Source organism: Chiloscyllium punctatum, chromosome 5, assembly GCF_047496795.1.
Source record: "Chiloscyllium punctatum isolate Juve2018m chromosome 5, sChiPun1.3, whole genome shotgun sequence".
Lineage (NCBI taxonomy): Eukaryota > Metazoa > Chordata > Chondrichthyes > Orectolobiformes > Hemiscylliidae > Chiloscyllium > Chiloscyllium punctatum.
In genome coordinates, this window is record NC_092743.1 from 9,396,302 (window position 1) to 9,421,708 (window position 25,407).

The window sequence follows — 25,407 nt, forward strand, 5'->3', positions numbered from 1 at the left end:
CTCACAGCTTCCATTCCCACATAGATTTATTTCCTCAGCAAACATAGATATATTACTCATTTTCACCAACCCATAACCAGCTTTTCTCCTTCCCTTGGCTCACTATCTCTTCTGTTTCCTTTTCTTTTAGCAGTTGCTTTTCTTTCTGCTTCTGTTTTTAATCCCGCCCTAAGACGCTAAGATGGCGCCTTTGAAGAAAGGTGACTTTATACACTTTTCCCCCTGTAATCCTGTACTTGAGTATATGTGACAGTAAAATCTAAATCAAAATCTAAATGTCTTTCTCTCGCCCTGGGCTCTGTTTCCACTCATCTGCTTATTCCTTTCAATCTCACCCACCCCCAACCCCTTTTCATCAGCGCATAACCATACTTTCCCAGCAACCATCAGTTCAGAAAGAAGGGTCACTGGACCTGAAATGTTAACTCTGCTTTCTCTCCACAAGTGCTGCTAGACCTGCTAAGTTTCTCCAGTAATTTATGCATTAGTTGTATTTACTTATAACCAGCCATCCCTATAATCAAACCGGTGAAGCTCCTATTATTCTTCCCAACACCTTCCCCACTCCCCAATACCACAGAAACCTTGGCATAAGGATTCAATTTTACTGGATCCTACCCCAAATTCAACCCTTGAACTATGCACTGATATTCCATTGTCACCCCACAGCAGCAGGAAGGCCCCCAGACAGACTCAGTTCCATAGCCTCCAGCAGAACCCCCCTTGTCCTGGACGGGTGGATTTGGGGCCCTAAATTGCTGGCAAGGCATTCCGCTCCGACAGCATCACAACCACACTCGATTATCTCTGAGTTCAGCCCTCAGCCGTCACACATTAGTCACTAGTTGGGCAAGATGAGTGGGCAATGCCAGCTTTCGTTTTCTTTTACAAGTTGCTGGAAAAGCTCAGCAGGTCTGGCAGCATCTGTGGAGAGAAATCGGAGTCAACGTTTCGGGTCTGGTGATCCTTGCTCAGAATGGAGTTTTCTTTCACAGTGCACAGTGCACGTTTCAATTTTTAGAATTCTGCATACATTTCTGGTCACCCTGCTGTAGGAAACATGTTGTCACTTGAGAGGGAGCAGAAAAGGTTTACAAGGATGTGACCTGGGTTGGGAAGGTTGGAGGAATAGGGAGAAGCTGAACAGGCTGGGACTGTTTTCCCTGGAGCATCAGAGGCTGAGGGGTGACCTTATAGAGGTTTATAAAATCATGAGGGGCGTGGATAGGATAAATAGATAAGGTATTTTCCCTGGGGTGGGGAGTCTAGAAGTGGAAGGTATAAGTTTAGGGTGAGAGGGGAAATATGTAAGAAGGTCCTAAGGCGTAGCTTTTTCATGCAGAGGGTAGTGTGTGTATGTCAGAGGAAGTGGTGGAAGCTGGTACAATTATAACATTTAAAAGGCATTTGGATGGGTATATGAACAGAAAGGGTTTGGAGAGATATGGGATAATGGTGCTGGAAGAGCACAGCAGTTCAGGCAGCATCCGAGGAACAGTAAAATTGACGTTTTGGGCAAAAGCCCTTCATTAGGAATACAGGCAGAGAGTCTGAAGGGTGGAGATATAAGCTAGAGGAGGGTGGGGGTGGGGAGTAAGTAGCATAGAGTACAATAGGTGAGTGGGGGAGGGGATGAAGGTGATAGGTTGGGGGCAGGTGAGGGTGGCATGGAAAGGTGGAAAAGAAGATAGGCAGGTAGGACAAGTCATGGGGACAGTGTTGAGCTGGAAGTTTGGAACTGGGGTGAGGGGGGGGGAAGGGGAAATGAGGAAACTATTGAAGCCCACATTGATGCCCTGAGGTTGAAGTGTTCCAAGGCGGAAGATGAGGCGTTCTCCTCCAGGTGTCTGGTGGTGAGGGAGTGGCGGTGAAGGAGGCCCAGGACCTCCATGTTCTCGGCAGAGTGGGAGGGAGAGTTGAAATGTTGGGCCAAGGGCGGTGTGGTCGATTGGTGCGGGTGTCCCGGAGATGTTCCCTAAAGCGCTCTGCTAAGAGGCGTTCAGTCTCCCCAATGTAGAGGAGACCACATCAGGAGCAACGGATACAATAAATGATATTGGTGGATGTGCAGGTAAAACTTTGATGGATGTGGAAGGCTCCGGGTGCTCCGGTTTCCTCCCACAGTCCAAAAATGTGCAGGTTAGGTGAATTGGCCATGCTAAATTGCCCGTAGTGTTAGGTAAGGGGTAGATGTAGATGTAGATGTAGGGGTATGGGTGGGTTACGCTTCGGCGGGGCGGTGTGGACTTGTTGGGCCGAAGGGCCTGTTTCCACACTGTAAGTAATCTAATCTAATCTAATCTAATCTTTAGGGCCTTGGATGGAGGTGAGGGAGGAGGTGTGGGCGCAGGTTTTACAGTTCCTGCGGTGGCAGAGGAAGGTGCCAGGATGGGAGGGTGGGTTGAAGGGGGTGGACCTGACCAGGTAGTCACAGAGGGAACGGTCATTGCGGAAGGCGGAAAGGGGTGGGGAGGGAAATATATCCCTGGTGGTGGGGTCTGTTTGGAGGTGGCAGAAATGTCGGTGGATGATTTGGTTTATGCGAAGGTTGGTAGGGTGGAAGGTGAGCACCGGGGGCGTTCTGTCCTTGTTACGGTTGGAGGGGTGGGGTCTGAGGGCGGAGGTGCGGGATGTAGACGAGATGCGTTGGAGGGCATCTTTAACCACGTGGGAAGGGAAATTGCGGTCTCTAAAGAAGGAGGCCATCTGGTGTGTTCTGTGGTGGAACTGGTCCTCCTGGGAGCAGATATGGTGGAAGCGGAGGAATTGGGAATACGGGATGGCATTTATACAGGAGGTAGGGTGGGAAGAGGTGTAATCCAGGTAGCTGTGGGAGTCGGTGGGTTTGTAAAAAATGTCAGTATCAAGTCGGTCGTCATTAATGGAGATGGAGAGGTCCAGGAATGGGAGGGAGGTGTCAGAGATGGTCCAGGTAAATTTAAGGTCAGGGTGGAATGTGTTGGTGAAGTTGATGAATTGCTCAACCTCCTCGCAAGAGCACGAGGTGGCGCCAATGCAGTCTTCAAGCAGAGGAAGAGGTGGGGAGTGGTGCCAGTATAATTACAGAAGATCAACTGCTCTATGTAGCCAACAAAGAGACAGGTTTTACCTTTAGAGAGATATGGTCAAGTGCAGGCAAATGGGACTAGATTGAGTTAGTATATCTGGTCAGCACGGAAGAGTTGGACCAAAGGGCCTGTTTTCATGTTGTATGACTCTATAATTACATCCTGCTCTCCTTCGACATTGAGGATAACCCATTTAAAGGGGATCACACCTTCTGCTCCTCCTGACTGATCTGTAACTCAGGTAGTGCACACATTTTGAAATAACACCACAGAGGCTGATATCCTATCACCCGGTCCCCCTTTATTTACATGTGGGGAGACCTTGACACTGGATTCAGCTCCCTCAGAGCCAGCTTTCAGAGTGAACAGAACCCCTGACCCTCCTGTTTATTTATTTTTTTCTTTTTTTTCTTCTTTTTCTGAATTAAATAGGAGAGTCATCTTACTGACGTAAAATTACAAGACAGAGCTCAGAAACAGGAAATAACAGAATGACAACATATAACCTGAGTTACAAAATAGGCCTCACAGCACTAGAGACCTGGGTTCGATTCCTGCCTCCTCTGTGTGGAACCCTCCTGTTTATTTTTTTTTTTTTTTTTTTTTTTTTTTTTTTGTTTTTTTTTTTTTCTTTCTTTTTTTCTCTTTTTTTTTTTTTCTTTTTTTTTTTTTCTTTTTTTTTAATTTAACCCCCACACTACCGCCTAACTGCGGTAGTGCTTATTTTTTTCCCCAGCACCCATGGTGTGTGTGTGCAGGTGTGAGACACAGTGAAAGACACAAAGTGCACAAATCTTTATTCAATTCCCTCCTGTTTATATGTGTCAGCCAGGGCTCCCTGATTGGACCAGGTTAACAGCCCCAATCAGGCAACTCATAGTCTATGACCTCATTCCAATCAGTACATAGCTCAAGCAGGCTGTTGAGCAGATTGATTTGGTTGTACAAGTTGTTGCTGGTTTTCCAACAGTTCTGCTCAGTCTACCCCATTATTGTCTTTACAGCAAACCCCAATGTGAGAATGCACAAACGGGATTCCTCAGGCATTGCGAAGCCACTGAAGGAGTCGAGCAACGGCGATGGAAGACAAAAACGAATCAAATAGCAAATCGTGCTTTTGCTTCAAGAATATTTCCCATTCTGTTTGAAAATTGGAAAAAGGGAACATGGGGGCTGGCTTTATGACGCAACCCTACAAAATTCCAAATAATGTAACAATGATATAAGCTTAGGTTGCAGCTAGAGGAACTAAGGTACCAAAACATTCGACACTCCATTTCAGGAGGGATTACTACATTACGCGATTGTGCCTTCTGAAATGAATACAAGATTTACAAATGTATATAAAGTCAACGTGATTTTACTTGGATTCTCAACTCGTTATGGAGAATACATTCAGTGTCAGTGTCTCTGAGCTGCTTTCGTGAAGGCCACTAACTGCGCATTTAATTGTGCCAACCAATTTCATAGATACTTATGAAATGGCCCATGTTTCCATCTTGAACGCACTAAGGTTTGTTTGACCTCATGAGACCAGCCCATTGCTGCTGCTGTCTTCCTGCAGTGTCAGAAATCTCAGGGTCCCGCTCAGTCAGGTTAGAGACAGCCACCCCTTGGTTTAACCAGAAGAGTCCATTGAAGTTAACAAGATGTAGTTTAGTGATCAGGTACACAATAGCAACCAGCTACATTTATAGAATCCCTGTAATGTGGGAAACAGGCCCTTCGGCCCACCAAGTCCACACCGACTGTCCGAAGAGTAACCCACTAAGCCCATTCCCCATTACTCTAATGCACCTAACCTACACATCCCTGAACCCTATGGGCAATTCACCTAACCTGCACATCTTTGGACTGTGGGAGGAAATCGGAGCACCCAGAGGAAACCCACACAGACACAGGGAGAATGTGCAAACTCCACACAGTCACCCAAAGCTGGAATCGAACCCAGGTCCCTGGTGCTGTGAGACAGCAGTGCTAACCACTGAGCCACTACTGATTGACAGGATAGTCATTGTTGGTACACTGGTCCCTAGCCTGCCGCTGCTGTATTCTGCTCCCTTGTACCTCTGCAATAAACTCTGAACAGGTTTTCATACTGGTGACCCACAGCTTTGTGAACATATGAAATGGGAGCGGGCATAGACTATTCAGCCCATCTGCCCACTCTGCTATTCAATAAGGTTGTGGACGATTTGCTATGTATTCTACTTCCCACCCACTCCTGCCTCTGCCTTCGGAATATTCAATAACCCCATCTCCACTGCCGCCTGAGATAGAGAGTTCCAAAGTCACACAACCCGCTGAAAGAAAGAAGTTCCCCTCAGCTCTGTCCTGAAAGAGTGACCCGAAATGTTAAATCAGTGCCCCCTCATTCAGAGGCACCATCCTCTCCATATCCACCCTGTAGAGACCATTCTGGATCTCATACACTTCAATCAAATCACCCCTCACTCTCTGTACTCCAACGGAAACACACACAGTCTGTCCAACCTGTCCTCATGAAACAATTCACACCTTCCAGGACGGTGTCAACCTTACAAATCTCCCTGAACCAACCCGACACATTTACATCCTTATTTAAATAAGGAGACCAAAACTGCACACAGTGTTAGTGATGTTATCTCACCAATGCCTTGTGTAACTGAAACATAACAGGAAGGATGTTACATTGGGTTGGAGGATTTGAGCTATAGGGTGAGGCTGAGTAGACTAGGGCTTTTTTCCCTGGAGCATTGGAGACTGCGGGGTGACCTTGTATTGATTTATAAAATCATGAGGGGCATGGATAGGATAAACAGACAAGGTCTTTTCCCTGGGCTGGGGGATGTAGGTTTGGGGGAGAGGGGAAAGGTATAACAGGGACCTGAGGGGTAACCTTTTCACATAGAAGGCAGTGCATGTATGGAATGAGTTGCCAGAGGAAGTGGTGGAGGCTGGTACAATTATAGCATTTAAAAGGCAGCTGGATGGGTATATGAATAGGAAGGGTTTGGAGGGATATGGGCCAGGTGCTGGCAAATGGGACTAGAATAATTTATGACATTTGGTTGGTATGGACTGAAGGGTCTGTTTCCGTGCTGTACATCTCTGTGATTCAGTGATCAATTTCTCCCATGTTAATGTCAGCATCCCAGTAGTAGCCTCTGGTTCACTTGCTGCACCTGCACACTAACATTTGTGACTCATGCACTTGAGCTCCTAAATCCCTCTCCACCTCGGAATTCTGCAGTCGTTCTCCATTTATGTAACATCTGGCTTTTTATTCTTCACATTTTCTCACATTGTATACCACCTGCCAGATTAATGCTCACTCATTCCATCTACCATTGCCCACTTGCACTTCCTGAAGGCTTCTTCACAGTGTCCCCTTTTCTACTTGTTTTAGCATCATCTGTGAATCATGCTTTTGCTCCCCTCATCGAAAGACTTCTGTGTAAATGATCAATTGTTGAGGGTCCAGGACAGATCTGTGTGGGACTTTACTCAATGTCCTGCCAATCAGACACAGTCCCATTTAATACTCACTCTTTGTTTTCTGTCAGCCAACCAATCTTCTACCCATGTTACCCCCCCCTGAGTTGGCACAACAGCACTTTGCGTGGCACCTCGTGAAATGCTTTCTGGAAATTTAAATATATCAACAGGGTTTCTTTTATCTCCTTCAAATAATTTGGCCAAAAATGATTTCCCTTTGGCTAAACCATCTTCATTCCTCCCAGTTCCCTTTGATTTTTCTTTGCGTCCAGCTATAAGATCCTCAGATCAATTCTAACACCCTCACCATGACAGACATTATTCTGATAGGTAGCCATGTTGCCTCCTCCAGCGTCCATGATGTCCGTAGGCTAGTAATCCAGTGAGCTGAGCTAAAGTCTTGGGTGAATTGCTTCAAATCCCCAACATGGCAGCTGGAGGCGGTAACTCATAAATATAAAAGCTCTTCTTAATAACAGCCACCATGACAACCATCGTCAAGTGTTGAAAACAGTTCAGCTATGTCTTTAGGGAAGGAAATCTGCCAATGCTACCTGGTCTGGCCTATGTGTGACTCCAGACCCATAGCAACGTGGTTGACTCTTAACTTTGATAGGACACTCGCAAGGCACTCAGATCACCAAGGAACATCTTTGAACAAATGTTGGGGGGGGCGGGACACAGGGAGGAAATGTAGGAAGCAGTGCAGGGTCCCAGTGTGCGGAATTCCAAGGCACATTCTCCAGTGCCTCTGCTCAGGCCCATCAAGTGCTAAAATGATCCATTTAATATTGTTCTGGATGGAAGAGGACTGTCCTCAGGCATCTGTTCAAACAATGAGTGAGAAATATTCTCACAGGTTGCAGTCAGTTAAGTAAACCACCAGCTATGCTTTGATCAATCGTGTCTAAAGGAACCTTGATTATGTGAAGGACACAAGGGTGCAGTATTTTGTTCGGCTAATTGAATTTCAGATAATCAATGCCATATAACACAGTTAGCCAAGCATTAGGACCTTGCGATCTTCTTCAGGTAATCCGAAATCTGGTTAATCGAATGCTGGATAATCGAGGTTCCTTTGCAATTTGCTTTAATTTTTCAATAGGGATTCGACTGAAGTGGGATGAGAACTGTTTACCGCTGCACTGAGTTACGTATTACATAATGAAGTGAGGCCTTGTGTCAGCTGCACTGAGCCTGCCATCAATGACTCGGTAAAATGAGTGAGAGAGTACAAATGTCCAATCCTCAGGATGACTGGGGCGAGCTACTGAGAGTGAGGAAGATTGCCAAAGTATACAGCAGAATATAGATTAGCTGAAGACTTGGGCAGAGCAATGGCAGATGGAATTTAGTCTCATCAATAATGTGAGGTGACGTATTTTGGAAGGTCTATTACGACGATTTGGAAAAGCATGGCATGATTAAAGGCAGTCAGCATGGCTTTGTGAGAGGCAGGTCATGTGAGAGTGGTTGTAGATGGAAAGTATTCTGCCTGGAGGTCAGTGTTGAGTGGGGTCCCGCAGGGCTCTGTTCTTGGGCATCGGTTCTTTGTAGTTTTTATAAATGACTTGGATGAGGAGGTTGTGGGGTGGGTTAGTAAATTTGCAGATGACACAAAGAGGTGCTGTCGATACTATAGAGGGCTACTGCAGGCTGCAGCACAACATAGACAGGATGCAGAGCTGGGCTGAGAAATGGCAGATGGAGTTCAACCTGGATGAATGTGAAGTGATGCATTTTGGAAGGTCGAACTTGGATGTTGAATGTAGGATTAAAGACAGGATTCTTGATATTGTGGAGGAACGAGGGATCTTGGTGTTCAAGTACATAGATCCCTCAAATTGCCACCAAAGTGGATAGGGTTGTTAAGAAAGCACATGGTGTTTTGGCTTTCATTATCATGGGTATCGAGTTTAAGAGCTGCAAGGTTTTGCTGCAGCTCTTCAAGACCCTGGTGAGACCACACTTGGAATATTTCTGGTTGCCCTATTATAGGAAAGATACAGAGGCTTTGGAGAGGGTGCAAAGAAGGTTTACCAGGATGCTGCCTGGACTGGAGGCCTTGTCTTACGAAGAGAGGTTGACTAAGCTCGGATTTTTCTCGCTGGAGAGAAGGAGGAAGAGAGGTGCCCTGATCAAGGTATAGAAGGTAATGAGAGGCATGGATAGAGTCGATAGCCAGAGACTTTTCCACAGGGCAGAATTGACTGGTACGAGGGGTCATAGTTTTAAGATATTAGGAGGAAGGTATAGAGGAGACATCAGAGGTAGGTTCTTTACACAGAGAGTTGTGAATGCATGGAATCCGTTGCCAGTGGTGGTGATGGAAGCAGAGTCATTGGGGACATTTAAGCAACTGCTGGACATACACATGGATAGCAGAGAGTTGAGGGATGCATAAGTTCAGGTATTTTATTTTAGATTAGGAATAATTCTTGGCACAACATCGTGGGCCGAAGGGCCTGTTCTGTGCTGTACTTTTCTATGTTCTATGTCTATTGCAGGAGGGAAGGAAACAGTAAATGGCAGAAGCCTTAGATGCATTAATGTACAGAGGGATCCAAGCGTATAGAACACAGTTCCCCAAAACTGGCAACAGAAGTGGATAAGGTGGTCAATGAATGAAGCAATTGGCATTGTTGCCTTCATTGATCACGGCACAGAATATAAAAATAGGCAAATCATGTTGCATCTGTAAAGAACTTTAGTTAGACCACATTTGTAATATTGCATATAGTTCTGATGGTCACACAGCAACCCACTCAGTTCAAGGGCCAGTTAGAGATAGTCAACAAATGCTGGCCTCAGCAATGCCCTCGCCCCATTGAAAGAGTAAAATTAATTGATTTGTAAAGGGATCCTTTAACCAAGAGTTTGAGAACCACTGTTTTCACTCAAGGTCTATTTGCCCCATGTCTCTCACACGCCAGGCTGGTTAAGAAACTGAAAGCCCGTGCAATGCAGGGCAATTTGATAAATTAAATCCAAAATTGGCTTAAAGTCAGAGGATGATGGTCTGAGGTGGTTTTGTAGGAGAAAGTGAGGACTGCAGATGCTGGAGATCAGAGTTGAGAGTGTGGTGCTGGAAGAGCACAGCCGGTCAGGCAGTATCTGGGAGATTCACCTGCTCCTTGGATGCTGCCTGACCTGCTGTGCTTTTCCAGCACCACAATCTCAACTGAGGTGTTTTTGTGACTGATGCCTACTTCCAGTGGTGTACCACAGGGTTTGGTGATGGGTTCCTTGCTGTTTGTTGTAGACATTATGATTTAGACATGAATATTGGTAGATGATCAGTAGGTCCCACAGATCACACAAACATAGGACGAGGAAAGCCTGAGGCCACAGGATAATCTAGACAGGCCGATCAGATATGAGGAACACAATGATGTAAAAGCTCTGTGACTCTTGTTAATTTGGTCTCCTCTGTTTTTCTACTAAATCAGACCATAATTAATTATCAATGTCCATTAATTAGTTATGATGAAGAACAGTTACAATACAGGAGGCCATTCAGGCCTTTAAATGCGTGCTGGATCTTTCCAAGTGTCACCACATAGATCACCCACTCCATCGTCTTATCTCTGGACCCTTGCAATTCTTTTACACTTCAGATGTTTATCAAATTTCCCCCTGAAAAAGCAGTAAATTACAGAGTTTATTTGTTACGAATGTTACTTGGTATGACATCCTTTTTCTTGATTAAAAAACTCTCATTGTGTCTCAACCATTTTGGCTAAACCAGCGCCCCCTCTTGGCCACATTCTCATCCTGCATTCAGTCTCCAACAAGGTTACTCAGGCCGTCATCTAGCGGCCAGACTCTGCAGTGCAGGGTGGGGTGCAGGCTCCCTCTGGTGTTAGAATGTGGAATCACAGGGGCCAGACGCCTGTAAGTGTACCCCACTCCCAGCGGCTGGAAGAGTGACAATCCAACCCCGCGTGAACTGGTTGAGCGGCGAAACCCCCTTCGCAGCGTCACCAGCGATCGGATGACTATTTACCCGGAAAGTTCCACAGCCGAGATTAGCACCACGTCCGGCAGGAAGAGTAGATTTCATCCGGCGGGTGCGATGATCATGGAATAAAGCAGGTAGCCTCCGGTGACACCGCCCCCTGACGGTGCGGAGGATTCTTCGGCAACGGCTTCCGGGAGCCTGAAGCCCCAACTAGCGGAGGGAGGAGTGGTCGACAGGAGCAAGATTCGAGCGGAGACACTGCCTCTAGCGGTTGGATGAGGCGCGTTCTCCAACGGGACGCCGCCTGCGGCGCCCCCCACCGGCGAGGAGGACTGTGAACCCGAGGGACCACTTGCAATGGGGCGCCACCTAGCGGTTTGGAGGACTGGCTCTCCAGCGGGGGGCCTCCCGATGTATCGCCCTCCAGTCGCCAGGATGACTCTAAGGTGACGGGATTGCCGGGGGGGGGAAAGACCCGAAGAACTGCTGGAAATCTGAAACAAAAGTAAACAAAAATTGCTGGAAAACTCTGCAGGACTGGCAGCATTTGTGGAGAGAAAGCAGAGTTCAGTTCAGTCCAGTCACCCCGCTTCAGAACTTGCAGCAGGGGTCCTCCCTGCAGCGCCTCCCAGCGCCGTGGAGGAATGTGAAGGGATCGGTCTGTATCCTCCTCATGCAGCGCCTCCCAGCGCCGGGGAGGAATGTGAAGGGATCGGTCTGTGTCCTCCTAACGCAGCGCCCCCCAGCGCCGGGGAGGAATGTGAAGGGATCAGTCTGTATCCTCCTCATGCAGCGCCTCCCAGCGCCGGGGAGGAATGTGAAGGGATCGGTCTGTGTCCTCCTAACGCAGCGCCCCCCAGCGCCGGGGAGGAATGTGAAGGGATCGGTCTGTGTCCTCCTAACGCAGCGCCCCCCAGCGCCGGGGAGGAATGTGAAGAGATCAGTCTGTATCCTCCTCATGCAGCGCCTCCCAGCGTCTGGGAGGAATGTGAAGGGATCAGTCTGTGTCCTCCTTTTGCAACACCCCCCAGCGCCGAGAGTGAAGTGGGGGATACGTGTGTCCTCCGAATGCAGCGCCCCCTCGTCCCAGGGAGGAATGTGAAGGAATCGGTCTGCGTCCTCCTAATGCAGCGCCCCCTAGTCCCAGGGAGGAATGTGAAGGGATCAGTCTGTGTCCTCCAGTGCCCCCCTGCGCCGGGGAGGAATGTGAAGGGATCAGTCTGTGTCCTCCTACTGCAGCGCCCCCCAGCAGCGGGGAGGAATGTGAAGGGATCAGTCTGTATCCTCCTAAAGCAGCGCCCCCCAGCAGCGGGGAGGAATGTGAAGGGATCAGTCTGTATCCTCCTAATGCAGCGCCCCCCAGCGCGAGTGTGAAGTGGGGGGTGCGTGCGTCCTCCAAATGCAGCGCACCCAGCGCCGTGTGAGAATTTGGCGGGGGGGGGGGGGGTGCGTGTGTCCTCCTAATGCAGCGCCCCCTCGTCCCAGGGAGGAATGTGAAGGGATCAGTCTGTGTCCTCCGAATGCAGCGCCTCCCAGCCCCGGGGAGGAATGTGAAGGGATCAGTTTGTGTGCTCCTAATGTAGCGCCCCCTAGTCCCAGGGAGGAATGTGAAGGGATCAATCTGTGTCCTCCTAATGCAGCGCCCCCTATCGCCGGGGAGGAATGTGAAGAGATCAGTCTTTGTCCTCCTAATGCAGCGCCCCCCTGCGCCGGGGAGGAATGTGAAGGGATCAATCTGTGTCCTCCTAATGCAGCGCCCCCCAGCGCCGGGGAGGAATGTGAAGGGATCAGTCTGTGTCCTCCTAATGCAGCGCCCCCCAGCGCCAGGGAGGAATGCCCGGCTGCGGCAGTTTCAGGGAGGGGGAGGAGGCAGAGCTGTGGGGCGGGTGCGGAGGTCCCGGTCGTCAAGTGGAGCGGAGCGAAGTGAAACCGGGGCAAGGGCGGGGGGGGTGACCTGGATGAGTTGAGTCGAGTGAAGCAGTGTGTGTCTTCGCAGCCCCCCCCCCACCGCCCGCCGCCGAGTGTGAGCGGAGCCTGAGGGCTGTCTGTGTGGGGCCGGGCCGCCATGTTCAGGCCAGTGTAGAGAGACAGGGGGCCGGGGACTGAGTGAGAGACCCAGAGACAGACACAGACCGACCCAGAGAGAGAGAGGGAGAGGGAGGGGGATGGCAGTGAGCTGGCACGCCGTGTTGGCCGACCAGGCCGAGCTGTTGGTGGGCCGCCTGGAGGACGGAGTGTGGGCCGGCCTCGGCCTCCTGCGGCGCGGCCTGGGCATCGATTTGGGGCTGGAGCCGTGGCTGAGGCGGCAGCCCCCCGGCTCGGCCGGCCTGGCCCTCCTCGTCCTCCTGGTGGTGGTGGGAGTGCCGCCCGTGCTGTGGGCCCTGGGCCGCCTCCTGGTGTCCGCCTGCAAGAGGCCGGGCCCCGCGCAAGCCCAGGGTCAGGGCAGGCTCCAGCTCGGACACGGAGGCCGCAGGAGCGGCAGCGGCGGAGGAGGAGGAGGAGCCCGTAACCGGGACAAGACACCGGCCGACATCCAGCAGCAGCGCCTGGAGGAGCAGCGGAGGAGGAACAAGAGGAAGGAGAAGCCAAAGGTGAGCGCAATACCCAGTCCCCCCCACCCCCCCCCCCCCACCGTCTCCTTCCCCCCCCCCCCCCCCCCCGAGTCACTGTCTCTCTCCCCCCCCCCCACTGTCTCTCCCCCCCCCCACTGTCTCTCCCCCCCCCCCACTGTCTCTCCCCCCCCCCACTGTCTCTCCCCCCCCCCCACTGTCTCTCCCCCCCCCCACTGTCTCTCCCCCCCCCCACTGTCTCTCCCCCCCCCCACTGTCTCTCTCCCCCCCCCACTGTCTCTCCCCCCCCCCACTGTCTCTCCCCCCCCCCACTGTCTCTCCCCCCCCCCACTGTCTCTCCCCCCCCCACTGTCTCTCCCCCCCCCACTGTCTCTCCCCCCCCCCACTGTCTCTCCCCCCCCCCCACTGTCTCTCCCCCCCCCCACTGTCTCTCTCCCCCCCCCCCACTGTCTCTCTCCCCCCCCCCCCACTGTCTCTCTCCCCCCCCCCCACTGTCTCTCTCCCCCCCCCCCACTGTCTCTCCCCCCCCCACTGTCTCTCCCCCCCCCACTGTCTCTCCCCCCCCCACTGTCTCTCCCCCCCCCACTGTCTCTCCCCCCCCCACTGTCTCTCCCCCCCCCCCACTGTCTCTCCCCCCCCCCACTGTCTCTCCCCCCCCCCCACTGTCTCTCCCCCCCCCCCACTGTCTCTCCCCCCCCCACTGTCTCTCCCCCCCCCACTGTCTCTCCCCCCCCCACTGTCTCTCCCCCCCCCACTGTCTCTCCCCCCCCCCACTGTCTCTCCCCCCCCCCACTGTCTCTCCCCCCCCCCACTCTCTCTCCCCCCCCCACTCTCTCTCCCCCCCCCACTCTCTCTCCCCCCCCCACTCTCTCTCCCCCCCCCACTCTCTCTCCCCCCCCCACTCTCTCTCCCCCCCCCACTCTCTCTCCCCCCCCCACTCTCTCTCCCCCCCCCACTCTCTCTCCCCCCCCCCCACTCTCCCCCCCCCACTGTCTCTCCTTCTCCTTCCCCCCCCCCACTGTCTCTTCTTCTCCCCCCCCCCCCCCACTGTCTCTTCTTCTCCCCCCCCCCCCCCCACTGTCTCTTCTTCTCCCCCCCCCCCCACTGTCTCTTCTTCTCCCCCCCCCCCCCCACTGTCTCTTCTTCTCCCCCCCCCCCCCCACTGTCTCTTCTTCTCCCCCCCCCCCACTGTCTCTCTTCTCCCCCCCCCCCCCCCCCCCCCCCCCCCACTGTCTCTCTTCTCTCTTCTCCCCCCCCCCCCCCCCTCCTGAAGAAGGGCTTATGCCCGAAACATTGATTCTCCTCCTTGGATGCTGCCTGACCTGCTGCGCTTTTCCCGCAACACATTTTTCAGCTCTTAAACTTAATAGACCTGCTTCAGTGGCCCTGTGGTTAAGTAGCCACTTATTACCTCCTCAGTAAACCCCATTCCCCCCAACCCCTTGAAACTGAATAGTTCCTAAAACCAAAGATCCCCCTCTATGACCCTTTAAGCCAATACAACTTTATATCAAACTTCATTCTTCACATCCTTTTAAACTGCACAACCTCTTCCATACCCCGAAACTAAATACCACTTCTAAATTGAATATCCCACTCTGTGTCCCCGAAACTGAATCTCCTGTTTAGATTTTCTTCATACCCAAAAACATCTCACCAAGGAAGATCTCTGTATTCATTAAAGCAAACCCCTTAAGTTCTCTATAATTTCTCAACATATGCCTCCTTGAATCCCTCATAATTAACATCCACAGTCCCCTCAATGTCATCTTCAAATCTACTCTTAACATAATATAACTGTTAATCTTTATACATCTTGAAACTTCTTTGTACATCCCATTCTTTACAAGAGGGTTATAAATGTCAGCAAATAACTGAAAAATTATGGGAGGATGGGGAGGGGGTTTCCTAAAGTAAATGTCTTCTCAATGTGCCTTGTGAACAGCCTCAACTGAGGCTTGCCGACAAAGCACAACTATGGTGTGGTTAGGACTGTATCCAAGACCAATTTGTGTGATGTGGCAGTCCCAGAGAGAGAGAGAGGAAGAAATTTGTGGCCTACCTACATTTATGGGTGCACAAATGTCATGGCTCTTTTGTGAAACTGCACATGCATAGACAAATTTACTGTAGTGATACATGAAATGGTTACTTCCTTTTCAGTGTAGATTAGCTGAAGAAATTTGTTGAAGAACAGTTAAAGCGTGTGTCTTGGCTGCAAGTAGTTAGCTATAAACTTGTGTGTTGACTGAGCAAACAAAAATGTTTGTTTAATATTTTGCTACTGCGAGTTACTTTGTGGCACTGTTTCAATCATAAGCTAAAATGTGAAAAGGAAATCTGTTGAATACAGAAAGCTGTATTTTCTTAAATACTAAATGGACATTTTTCTGCAAAATGCTCTAGATATACTTTGTCAGTATTGTGACCAAAATTCCTCCTTTAAAACTCTGTTTGATGTGGGGAACGATTGAGATACTCACTGTTTTTAATCTCAGTCTTGTGACCAGACAAATTGCAACTTTGGTGTTGCCTTTCACCCTCCAGCCTCCCATGCTCTACCCTCTATACGCTTGAGATCATCCCAAAACCTCACTCTCATCAAATGCTATTCGCTTATTACCCCTATGCTCACTGACCTACATTGGCTCAATTTGAAAAATCTTGTTTCAAATTCCAGCGTGGCAAAGCCCATCCTGATCTTTGTAGTCGTCTTAAGCTCTGAAATTCTTTGCAATCTATACCCTTGCAATTCTGAAACTCTTGTGCATTCCCTATTTGAGTTGCACTACCTCTGACAGCTGTGTCTTAAGCTGCCAATGCTCTGGGATTCCCCCCTCCCCCTAAATTTAAGACGTTCCTTAAACCTCTTCTTGATCAAACTTTGATTTTCTGGCCTTGTATCTCTGTGTGGTTCAGTTTCATATTTTGTTTGATTTTGTCCCTGTGCAGCATCTGGGGTGTTTTGTTATGTTAGACAACCGATCTAAATGTAAGATCGTCTTCTAAAAATGACATTAATTGTTGGGTACTTTCAATAATGTAAAATGCCTGTTTCTAAAAGTACTTCTCAGAGCCTGGTACAATTTGGGTTGGTGAGGAGTGATGGATGGACCAAAGCCAGCTTGAAGAAATAGATTTGAAAGGATAGAAAGGTAGAAAATATGGGGAAAGAGGAGAACAGGGATTGAGACAGCAGGAACCTGTCACCAACAGCGGGGTATACATGAGAGATGAGAGGCTGGGAGCAGTGGGTATGGGAAAACCAGGAAAGGTGGCCGAGTCTTAGAGATGTACAGCATGGAAGCAGACCCTTCGGTCCAACCCGTCCATGCCGACCAGATATCCCAAACCAATCTAGTCCCACCTGCCAGCACCCGGCCCATATCCCTCCAAACCCTTCCTATTCATATACCCATCCAAATGCCTCTTAAATGTTGCAATTTACCAGCCTCCACCACATCCTCTGGCAGCTCATTCCATACACATACCACCCTCTGCGTGAAAAAGTTGCCCCTTAGGTTTCTTTTATATCTTTCTCCTCTCACCCTAAACCTATGCCCTCTAGTTCTGGACTCCCCGACCACAGGAAAAAGACTTTGGCTATTTATCCTATCCATGCCCCTCATAATTTTGTAAACCTCGATAAGGTCACCCCTCAGCCTCTGACCCTCCAGTCTGTTCAGCGTCTCCCTATAGCTCAGATCCTCCAACCCTGGCAACATCCTTGTAAATCTTTTCTGAGCCCTTTCAAGTTTCACAACATCTTTCCGATAGGAAGGAGACCAGAATTGCACGCAATATTCCAACAGTGCATGCCCTCCCAACTCCTGTACTCAATACTCTGACCAATAAAGGAAAGCATACCAAACGCCGCCTTCACTATCCTATCTACTTGCGACTCCACTTTCAAGGAGCTATGAACCTGCACTCCAAGGTCACTTTGTTCAGCAACACTCCCTAGGACCTTACCATTAAGTGTATAAGTCCTGCTAAGATTTGCTTTCCCAAAATGCAGCACCTCGCGTTTATCTGAATTAAACTCCATCTGCCACTTCTCAGCCCATTGGACCATCTGGTCCAGATCCTGTTGTAATCTGAGGTAACCCTCTTCACTGTCCACTACACCTCCAATTTTGGGGTCATCTGCAAACTTACTAACTGTACCTCTTATGCTCACATCCAAATCGTTTATGTAAATGACAAAACGTAGAGGACCCAGCACCGATCCTTGTGGTACTCCACTGGTCACAGGCCTCCAGTCTGAAAAACAACCCTCCACCACCACCCTCTGTCTTCTACCTTTGAGCTAGTTCTGTATCCAAATGGCTAGTTCTCCCTGTATTCCATGAGATCTAACGTTGTTAATCAGTCTCCCATGGGAACCTTGTCGAACGCCTTACTGAAGTCCATATAGATCACATCTACTGCCGAGTATGTTTGTCAAGGGCTTTGACTGATGTGTGGCTGTAATGTTGGTGTGTCACTTTGTTTAGCTGGGAGGTAGAACAGGGCTTAGTATGGCACAATAGTGTCATGGAGATGTACAGCACAGAAACAGACCCTTCGGTCCCAACTCGCTCATGCTAACCAGATATCCCAGTGCCCAGCCCATATCCCTTCAAACCCTTCCTATTGATATACCCATCCAGATGCCTTTTATACTATTGTACCAGCTTCCATCACTTCCTCTAGCAGCTCATTCCATACACATACCACCCTCTGCGTGAAAAAGTTGCCCCTTAGGTCTGTTTTATATCTTTCCTTTCTCCCTCTAAACCTCTAGTTCTGGACTCCCCCACCCCAGGAAAAAGACCTTGTTTATTTACCCTATTCATGCCCCTTATGATTTTATAAGCCTCTACAAAGTCACCCCTCAGTCTCCGACGCTCCTGGGAAAACAGCCCTGGCCTCTTCAACCTCTCCCTATAGCTCAAATCCTCCAATCCTGGCAACATTCTTGTAAATCGTTTCTGAACCCTTTCAAGTTTCACAATGTCCTTCCAGTAGGAATGAGACCAGAATTGCACGCAATATTCCAAAAGTGGCCTAACCAATGTCTTGTACAAACGCAACATGACCTCGCAACTCCTATATTCAATACTCTGACCAATAAAGGAAAGCATACCAAACGCCTTCTTCACTACCCTACCTACCTGTGACTCCACTTTCAAGGAGCTATGAACCTGCACTTCAAGGTCTCTTTGTTCAGCAACACTTCAACTCCCCCTCCCACTCTGCCGAGGACATGGAGGTCCTGGGCCTCCTTCACCGCCGCTCCCTCACCACCCGACGCCTGGAGGAAGAACGCCTCATCTTCCGCCTCGGAACACTTCAACCCCAGGGCATCAATGTGGACTTCAACAGCTTCCTCATTTCCCCTTCCCCCACCTCATCCTAGTTTCAAACTTGCAGCTCAGTTACTGTCTCCTTGACTTGTCCGACCTGCCTATCTTCTTTTCCACCTATTCACTCCACCCTCTCCTCCTTGACCTATCACCTTCATTTCCTCCCCCACTCACCCATTGTACTCTATGCTACTCTCTCCCCACCCCCACCCTCCTCTAGCTTATCTCTCCATGCTTCAGGCTCACTGCCTTTATTCCTGATGAAGGGCTTTTGCCCGAAACGTTGATTTCGCTGCTCGTTGGATGCTGCCTGAACTGCTGTGCTCTTCCAGCACCACTAATCCAACACTCCCTAGGACCTTACCATTAAGTGTATAAGTCCTGCTAAGATTTGCTTTTCCAAATGCAGCACTTCACATTTTTCTAAATAAAACTCCATCTGCCACTTCTCAGCCCATTGGCCCATCTGATCAAGATCCCATTGTACTCTGCGGTAACTTTTTTTGCTGTCCACTACACCTCCAATTTTGGTGTCATCAGCAAACGTACTAACTGTACTTCTTATGCTCACATCAAATCATTTGTGTAAATGATGAAAAGTGGCACTCCACTGGTCACAAGCCTCCAGATTGAAAAATAACCCTCCACCACCACCCTCTGTCTTCTACCTTTGAGCCAGTTCTATATCCAGATGTTCTCCCTGTATTCCATGAGATCTAACCTTGCTAACCAATTTCCCATGGGGAACCTTGTTGAATGCCTTTCTGAAATCCATATAGATCACATCTACCAGTCTGCCCTCATCAATCCTCTTTGTTACTTTTTCAAAAAAGCTCAATCAAGTTGATTTCCCACGCACAAAGCCATGTTGACCATCCCTAATCAGTCCTTGCCTTTCCAAATCCTGTCCCTCAGGATTCCCTTCAACAACTGCCCACCACTGAGGTCAGGCTCACTGGTCTGTAGTTCCCTGGCTTGCCTTACCACCCTTAAACAGTGGCACCACGTTAGCCAACCTCCAGTCTTCCAGCACCTCACCTGTGACTATGGATAAGGGCAGTGATGATTCAAATAATAGTCGGGTCAGTGATTTCAGTGGTGAAAGAGCTGTATTTGTGGTGAACAAGGGCAGTACTGCTCAGAAGAATTCTTGGCGATTGTTGAAGTGTAAGATTGCAACTCTATTTGGACACGCAACATCCGAATAGTGGCTTAACGAGTACATGTGAAGTGGGATTGGTGGCAAGGGAATGGAATGATGTGAAGTCAAAATAATGGCCTCTGTCTTGCAACATGAACAGAAATAAGTTTTTTGTACAAAGCAGACAATGGAGATATTATAAACAGTGAAAGATACATGCTTCAGAAAGCAGTATCTGGCGTTTTGTACTCCAGGTTTGACCCAGAGGTTTGGATACATTGGTCATGTTTGAAGATGCACTGAGAGTTATGCCACTTCAGTTTCATCTTAAGAGCCTTTTAAATTGCTTTGCTTCAACTTCTGTTATCCCAAGGTGTGCCTATTTAATAGGCAGTGATGCAAGTTTGAAGGCATGGGTGATACAGTGGCTTTCTTGTGTTGAGGTGGGGTGGAAGGGAGTGAAGTAGCCCAGAATAAATTTCAGAAAATGAAACGCTGCATCCACAATTTGGAACATTGTAGACTTTGCTTTATCATTGTTAAATTGTATCTTAACTTTTAATCTGCAAAAATGTTACTCTTAAAATTTGCAAGATTCAAGAATAAAATTGAATTTCTGCTTTGCATCTGAAACATTTCCACTGTTTGGAGCTCCCTCTGTTGTAGGGGTTCACCCTGAGAGAAAGGTTGCCCTTCATCAGATGTGGGAAGGGGAAATCTGTAGTTCAGACTTTCTGTTTATGTTTGAAAATCTTTTAAACTTCTTTGCAAATGCGCACTTTATCAAGTACAACATTGTGTGCTGCTGTGTCACAGCAGAATTTCGCTGGCAACTTTGCACTACCAGATTTGTTGCTATTCCTTCACCCCGCACTATCGGAACAAAAGGCCACTGTAGCTACATGAGTGCCGGCACGCTGGGTCAGGCTGAAAAAAAAATGCTGATGGAAACCTTTTCTGCTGGTTTGACATAAAGATGGAGTTTTGTTTTGCAGCTCCCCTCTCAGGCATGGTTTTTGCACATGGATTTATTAATTTAACTCACTGTAACTGTTTATAAGGAGAATACCGTGGTTCAAAAGTATGCTGACTATCTCCACCTACAAGCTGCATCACGCTGCATGATCAGAAATAAAAATAGAAAGTGCTAGAGTAACTTAACATGTCTGTCAGCATCTGTGGGGCAGCATGGTGGTTCAGTGGTTAGCAGTGCTGCCTCACAATGCCAGGGGCCTGGGTTTGATTCCAGCCTTGGATAAAGGCACGTGTGGGGTTTGCACATTCTCATATTGTCGGGGTGCTCCAGTTTCCTCCCACAGTACAAAGGTGTGCAGGCTAGGTGAGTTGGCCATAAATTGTTGGTAGTGTCCAGGGATTTGCAATGTAGGTAGTTTACCATGGTAAAATACGGGGTTACAGGGAGGGGTGGGTTTGAGTGGGATGCTGTTTGGAGGGTCGGTGCAGACTTGATGGGCATATTGGCCTCTTTCTACAGTAGGGATTCTATGATTCTCTGCTTCTAAGAGAGAAACCGAACCACTGAAAGATAGAAATAGGAGTGGGATTAGGCCATTCAGCTCATCATGGCTGATGCTCTGTCTCAACACCATAGTGACTCCTTTACGCCTTCAGCTGCCACAAACGTTTCATTCTTAAATATATTCAGTAACTTGCCTTCCACAGCTTTTCTGTGGGAGAGAATGCTCTTGTTTGCCATCTCCTGAGTGAAGATATTTTTCACGGCCTATCCCATATCCTGAGACTGTGACCCCTTATTTTGGGTCCTCTGGCACAGGGACTCATCACTGCAACCAGTCTGATTAGAAATTTATGGGATTCCCTCTCATTCTCAAAACTCCAATGAATACAGATGCAGTCAATGCAATCTCCTTAGGGGAAAAACGTGAGAGCCCAGGAATCAGTCTGCTGAAACTTTACATTTCCTCTCTGGAAAGTATATCTTTTAGACTTGGCATTTCCAGTTGGATTTTTTTCTTTTTCAAACTCTTGCTCTGTGAATTTGTAAGAAAGAACAGTACTCCAGAAATGAAAAAGGCTATTTGAGTGCATGAACTCTTATCATATCTAATTAAACAAGTGTTTATTGGTTTCTCACATTTTACTGACTCTTCCTGTCAAGGTGAGGAAAATCAATTATGGATTCCAAATGGAAATTAGAAAGTAATTGAAGGGATAAAATACACAGAGCTTCAAGCGAAGGTGGAAGAGTGAGACTGGCTGGATTGCTCCTGTGTTGCGTACCAATTCTAGAATCCAGCAGGAGCCCACCTCAAGGGTAGAAAATCTACAGTCAAATGACCTTTGGAAAAAAATAAAACATTCTGCTGTCTCGGTCTTACATGGAAGACACCTAATAGTTTTATACTGGATTAGTGGTGCTGGAAGAGCACAGCAGTTCAGGCAGCATCCAACGAGCAGCGAAATCGACGTTTCGGGCAAAAGCCCTTTATTCCTGACGAAGGGCTTTTGCCCGAAACGTCGATTTCGCTGCTCATTGGATGCTGCCTGAACTGCTGTGCTCTTCCAGCACCACTAATCCAGTATTTGGTTTTCAGCATCTGCAGTCATTGTTTTTACCTAATAGTTTTAGACAAAGGGAAACATCCTCTTAACATCCACACTATCGAGCCCCTCTGGGATCCCATAAGTTTCAATGTGATCACCTGTCATTCATATAAAATCCAATGGGTGTAAGCCTAGTTTGTCCAATCCTTCGTCATAAAGCAACCCCTTCATCTCAGAAATCCATTGAATGAACTGTTTCTCAACTACTTGTGCTATTCAAGTAGGGGGACCAACACTACACACAGGATTATGGATGTCCAGCCAGCATGGACTCAATGGGCTGAATGGCCTCCACTTTTGTTGCGATCCTTCTGTAATTCTATTTCCCCTATTATACTCTACCTGTTGGTCTACTCACTTGTCTTATAAGCCTTTGCAAATGCTTCATGCCTTCCTGAGAGCTTACTCTTCCACTTAGCCTTTGTCATCAGAAAGCTGGGATGCATATTTGTTGCCTTCATTACGTTTGTTAAAGTATTTTGTAAATATCTGAGACCTCACCACTCATCCTTGTGACACTTCACTAGTTACAGCCTGCCAAGTTAAAAGTGAGCTGTTAATCTTGATTCTCTGCTTCCTATTTGTTATCCAATCCATGCTATTAGACTTAACTCCACGAGCGATTATCTTGTGCAACAAGCTTTCATGTGCCGCCTTATCAAATGTTGTTTGAAAATCCAAATGCCCGTTGGTACGAGTTTCCTCTTTATCTACCCTGTTACTTACATCCTCAATATAAAAAAACTAATAGATTTGTCAAACATGATTTCCCTTTCATCACTCACAGGGTTTTGAATCTTTGAAATTTTCTACCACACAGAGTGGTTGCTTGTTTGTTCTGTATAGTCAAGGCTGACTCATTTTAAAGGCTGGTTTAAAATCATTTTGAAATTATTTTTTCCATTACACTTAAGATTGTGAAACTTTAAACCCTTTACTTTAATCTTTTTTGTATTTTGTATCCTGTTGAAAGAAACTTTATCTTCATGCTGGTGACAGTACTGGTGTTTGTTCTCAATTTGGACTTGCCAGTGTATTGGAGAGTTTTAGTGTAACAGCAGTGAGCTTACGCTGCTGTATTTTACATGAAAATCTTTTTATTATATAGCTTTGCTATGGTGACAGTTACGTTAGCTTTACATAGACTTTACGTGCAGAAGCAGACTGTTCAGCCAAACAGTGATGTCAGTAATTATATTTCATATGAGCTGCTGTTATTTTTCATATGAAACCCAATCTGTTCTATACCTTGGTCCCTTTTGTAATTAAGGCACTCCCTTAAATGTATCTGTGCTGTTTGGCTAAACTACTCCACACTCCAGCCGTTGTCCAGGTTGAAGTACCTTCAGGTGGACAGTAGCAGTTTGAGATAGCAGCTCGTGATCATAAATAAGCACATGGGTGATGATAGGATAGTGTAGGGGTTGAGCTGAGAATAGTTCACAGGTCGGTGCAAATGTATCTTCTCAGTTAACAAAGTTCTTTCATTTTCACATTGCATGAAGCTTTTCTTGGTTTATAACCATTACTACAGTTCAAAAGCCTTAAAGCACTCTTGGACATCCTACAGTCATGCAAGTCAAGACAAAATTGCAAGGCTTACCTTTTATTTCAACTCTCAGTTGATTCTAAATGACACGAGTATCTTCAACCTATCGTTAGTTCCTGGCTGAGGTTGACAGGAGGTGGAGTGACTGAGAGAGTCTCACTTCGGCACAAAGATATGAAAAAAGTCTCTTCTGAGTTTGAAATTAAAGGCGAATTTGTGAGTACTTTCGAGAGAATTTGTGGCAAGGGGTGCTTTAGATTTGAAATGTTTGCTATATGCCAGCAGAAGGTTCAGCTTTGTGTCCATTCAAAATGGATCAACTGTAACAACTTGAATTTATACACCTCAGTTAATGTAATAAACATTTCCCAATGTGCTCCATAGGTGTATTATAAAGCTGAGTATGATACTGAGCCATGTAAGGGGGACATTAAGGTATATCAGCAAGACTTGGTCAGAGATAAGTTTTAAGGACTGACTTGTAAGGAGGGAAGCAGAGAGTTGAGGTGGGGTCAGGAGGAAATTCCAGAGCATGGGGCTCCACTAGTGAAGGCCCAGCTGCTGGTGGTAGAGCAATTAAAATTGTGGGCACTCTCGAAAGGCCATATTGGGGGAGTGCAGATTTTCAAATTGAGAGGCTGGAGGATATTACTGGGATCAGGAGGAACCAGACTCTGGAGGGGTTTGAAATTGAAGATAATTTTAAAATCATAACTGTGTGATTGACGAGGAGCAAGTGTAGGTTTAGGCATGGTCAGCAGAGTTTTAGAATAACCTCAACCCCAAGTTTAGAGTTGGAGACCAATTGGGAATGCATTGGAATTGAGTATAGAAGTAATAAAAGCATGAATAAGAGTTAAAAGCATAAATAACAAGGTTGGTTTTGTTTATGATAATTGCCTAATTGGAATTGTTGCATACTCTGTGCAGTTTAAGCCCATGAAGAAGTTTACTTTGCTTTTTTGCTAAAGGCATACAGCATAATAAGCAGAAGCGGGCTTTTGTTTTTAATTGTGGGATGTGGACATTGCCAGCGAGTTGTTAACCGTCCCTAATTACACTGGAGAAGGTGCTGGTGAGCTGCCGTTTTAAAACGCTGCAGTCCATGTGCTGTGGGATAGACCCATAAAGCTCTTAGGAAGGGAATTTCAGGATTTTGACACAGCAACACTGAAGAAACAGCTTTACATTTCCAAGTCAGGATGGTGAGTGGTTTGGAAGGAAACATTCAGGTGGTGGTATTCCTATGTATCACGTGCCTGTAATAAGATCTATCTCAGTGGTTTTTAAACCTTTCTTGGCGCAAATGGGTTAGTGATCAAAGTCATCTTCCATGGTGTCGTACACAAAGTGCTATTTTGTTGAAGTGTGTAACTGTGTGTCTTTTTAATCCTTATCCCTGCAATTGTTGCGTAGGTGCTGTTCAAGGATTTTCTGATCATTGAACATTAAGCTAGATTTCTTTTCCTGGATGCTTTAAAGAATAAAAAAACCTCTCTTTTATAAATAGACTCCAAGTCAGTGTGAGGGTCTGGTTTATCTCCCTGAAAATAATTAGAAGGTGCTTGCAGCAACTGAACCTTCAGTTCAGTGAGAGATCAGTCTAAGTTTATTTTATATGATGCACATATCACACTAATAATTTTTTTATTCATACCTGTATTTGCCTTTTGGCAACGTTAATAAACTTGACACTATGTACAAGCA

The 25,407-nt window shown here is 47.5% G+C and overlaps 2 protein-coding genes across 3 annotated transcripts in view; both read left to right on the forward strand.

Moving 5' to 3' along the window:
• mep1ba (meprin A subunit beta a) overlaps positions 1–4,437 on the forward strand; it is a 35,282-nt gene extending 30,845 nt beyond the window's left edge. Inside the window, exon 14 of the mRNA XM_072569540.1 lies at positions 4,073–4,437. Within this exon, the coding sequence (XP_072425641.1) occupies positions 4,073–4,087 (15 nt within the window). The 3' untranslated portion in view covers positions 4,088–4,437. The remainder of the gene's footprint in view (positions 1–4,072) is intronic.
• Positions 4,438–12,363: 7,926 nt separating this feature from the next.
• The window catches only part of LOC140476871 (protein LYRIC-like), a 96,767-nt gene continuing 83,723 nt past the window's right edge, over positions 12,364–25,407 (forward strand). The window contains exon 1 of one of the 2 annotated variants that reach the window (XM_072569742.1): positions 12,364–13,097. In XM_072569742.1, coding sequence (XP_072425843.1) covers positions 12,672–13,097 — 426 coding nt within the window. In that variant the 5' untranslated portion in view covers positions 12,364–12,671. The remainder of the gene's footprint in view (positions 13,098–25,407) is intronic. The other variant, XM_072569741.1, reaches the window with a different exon arrangement.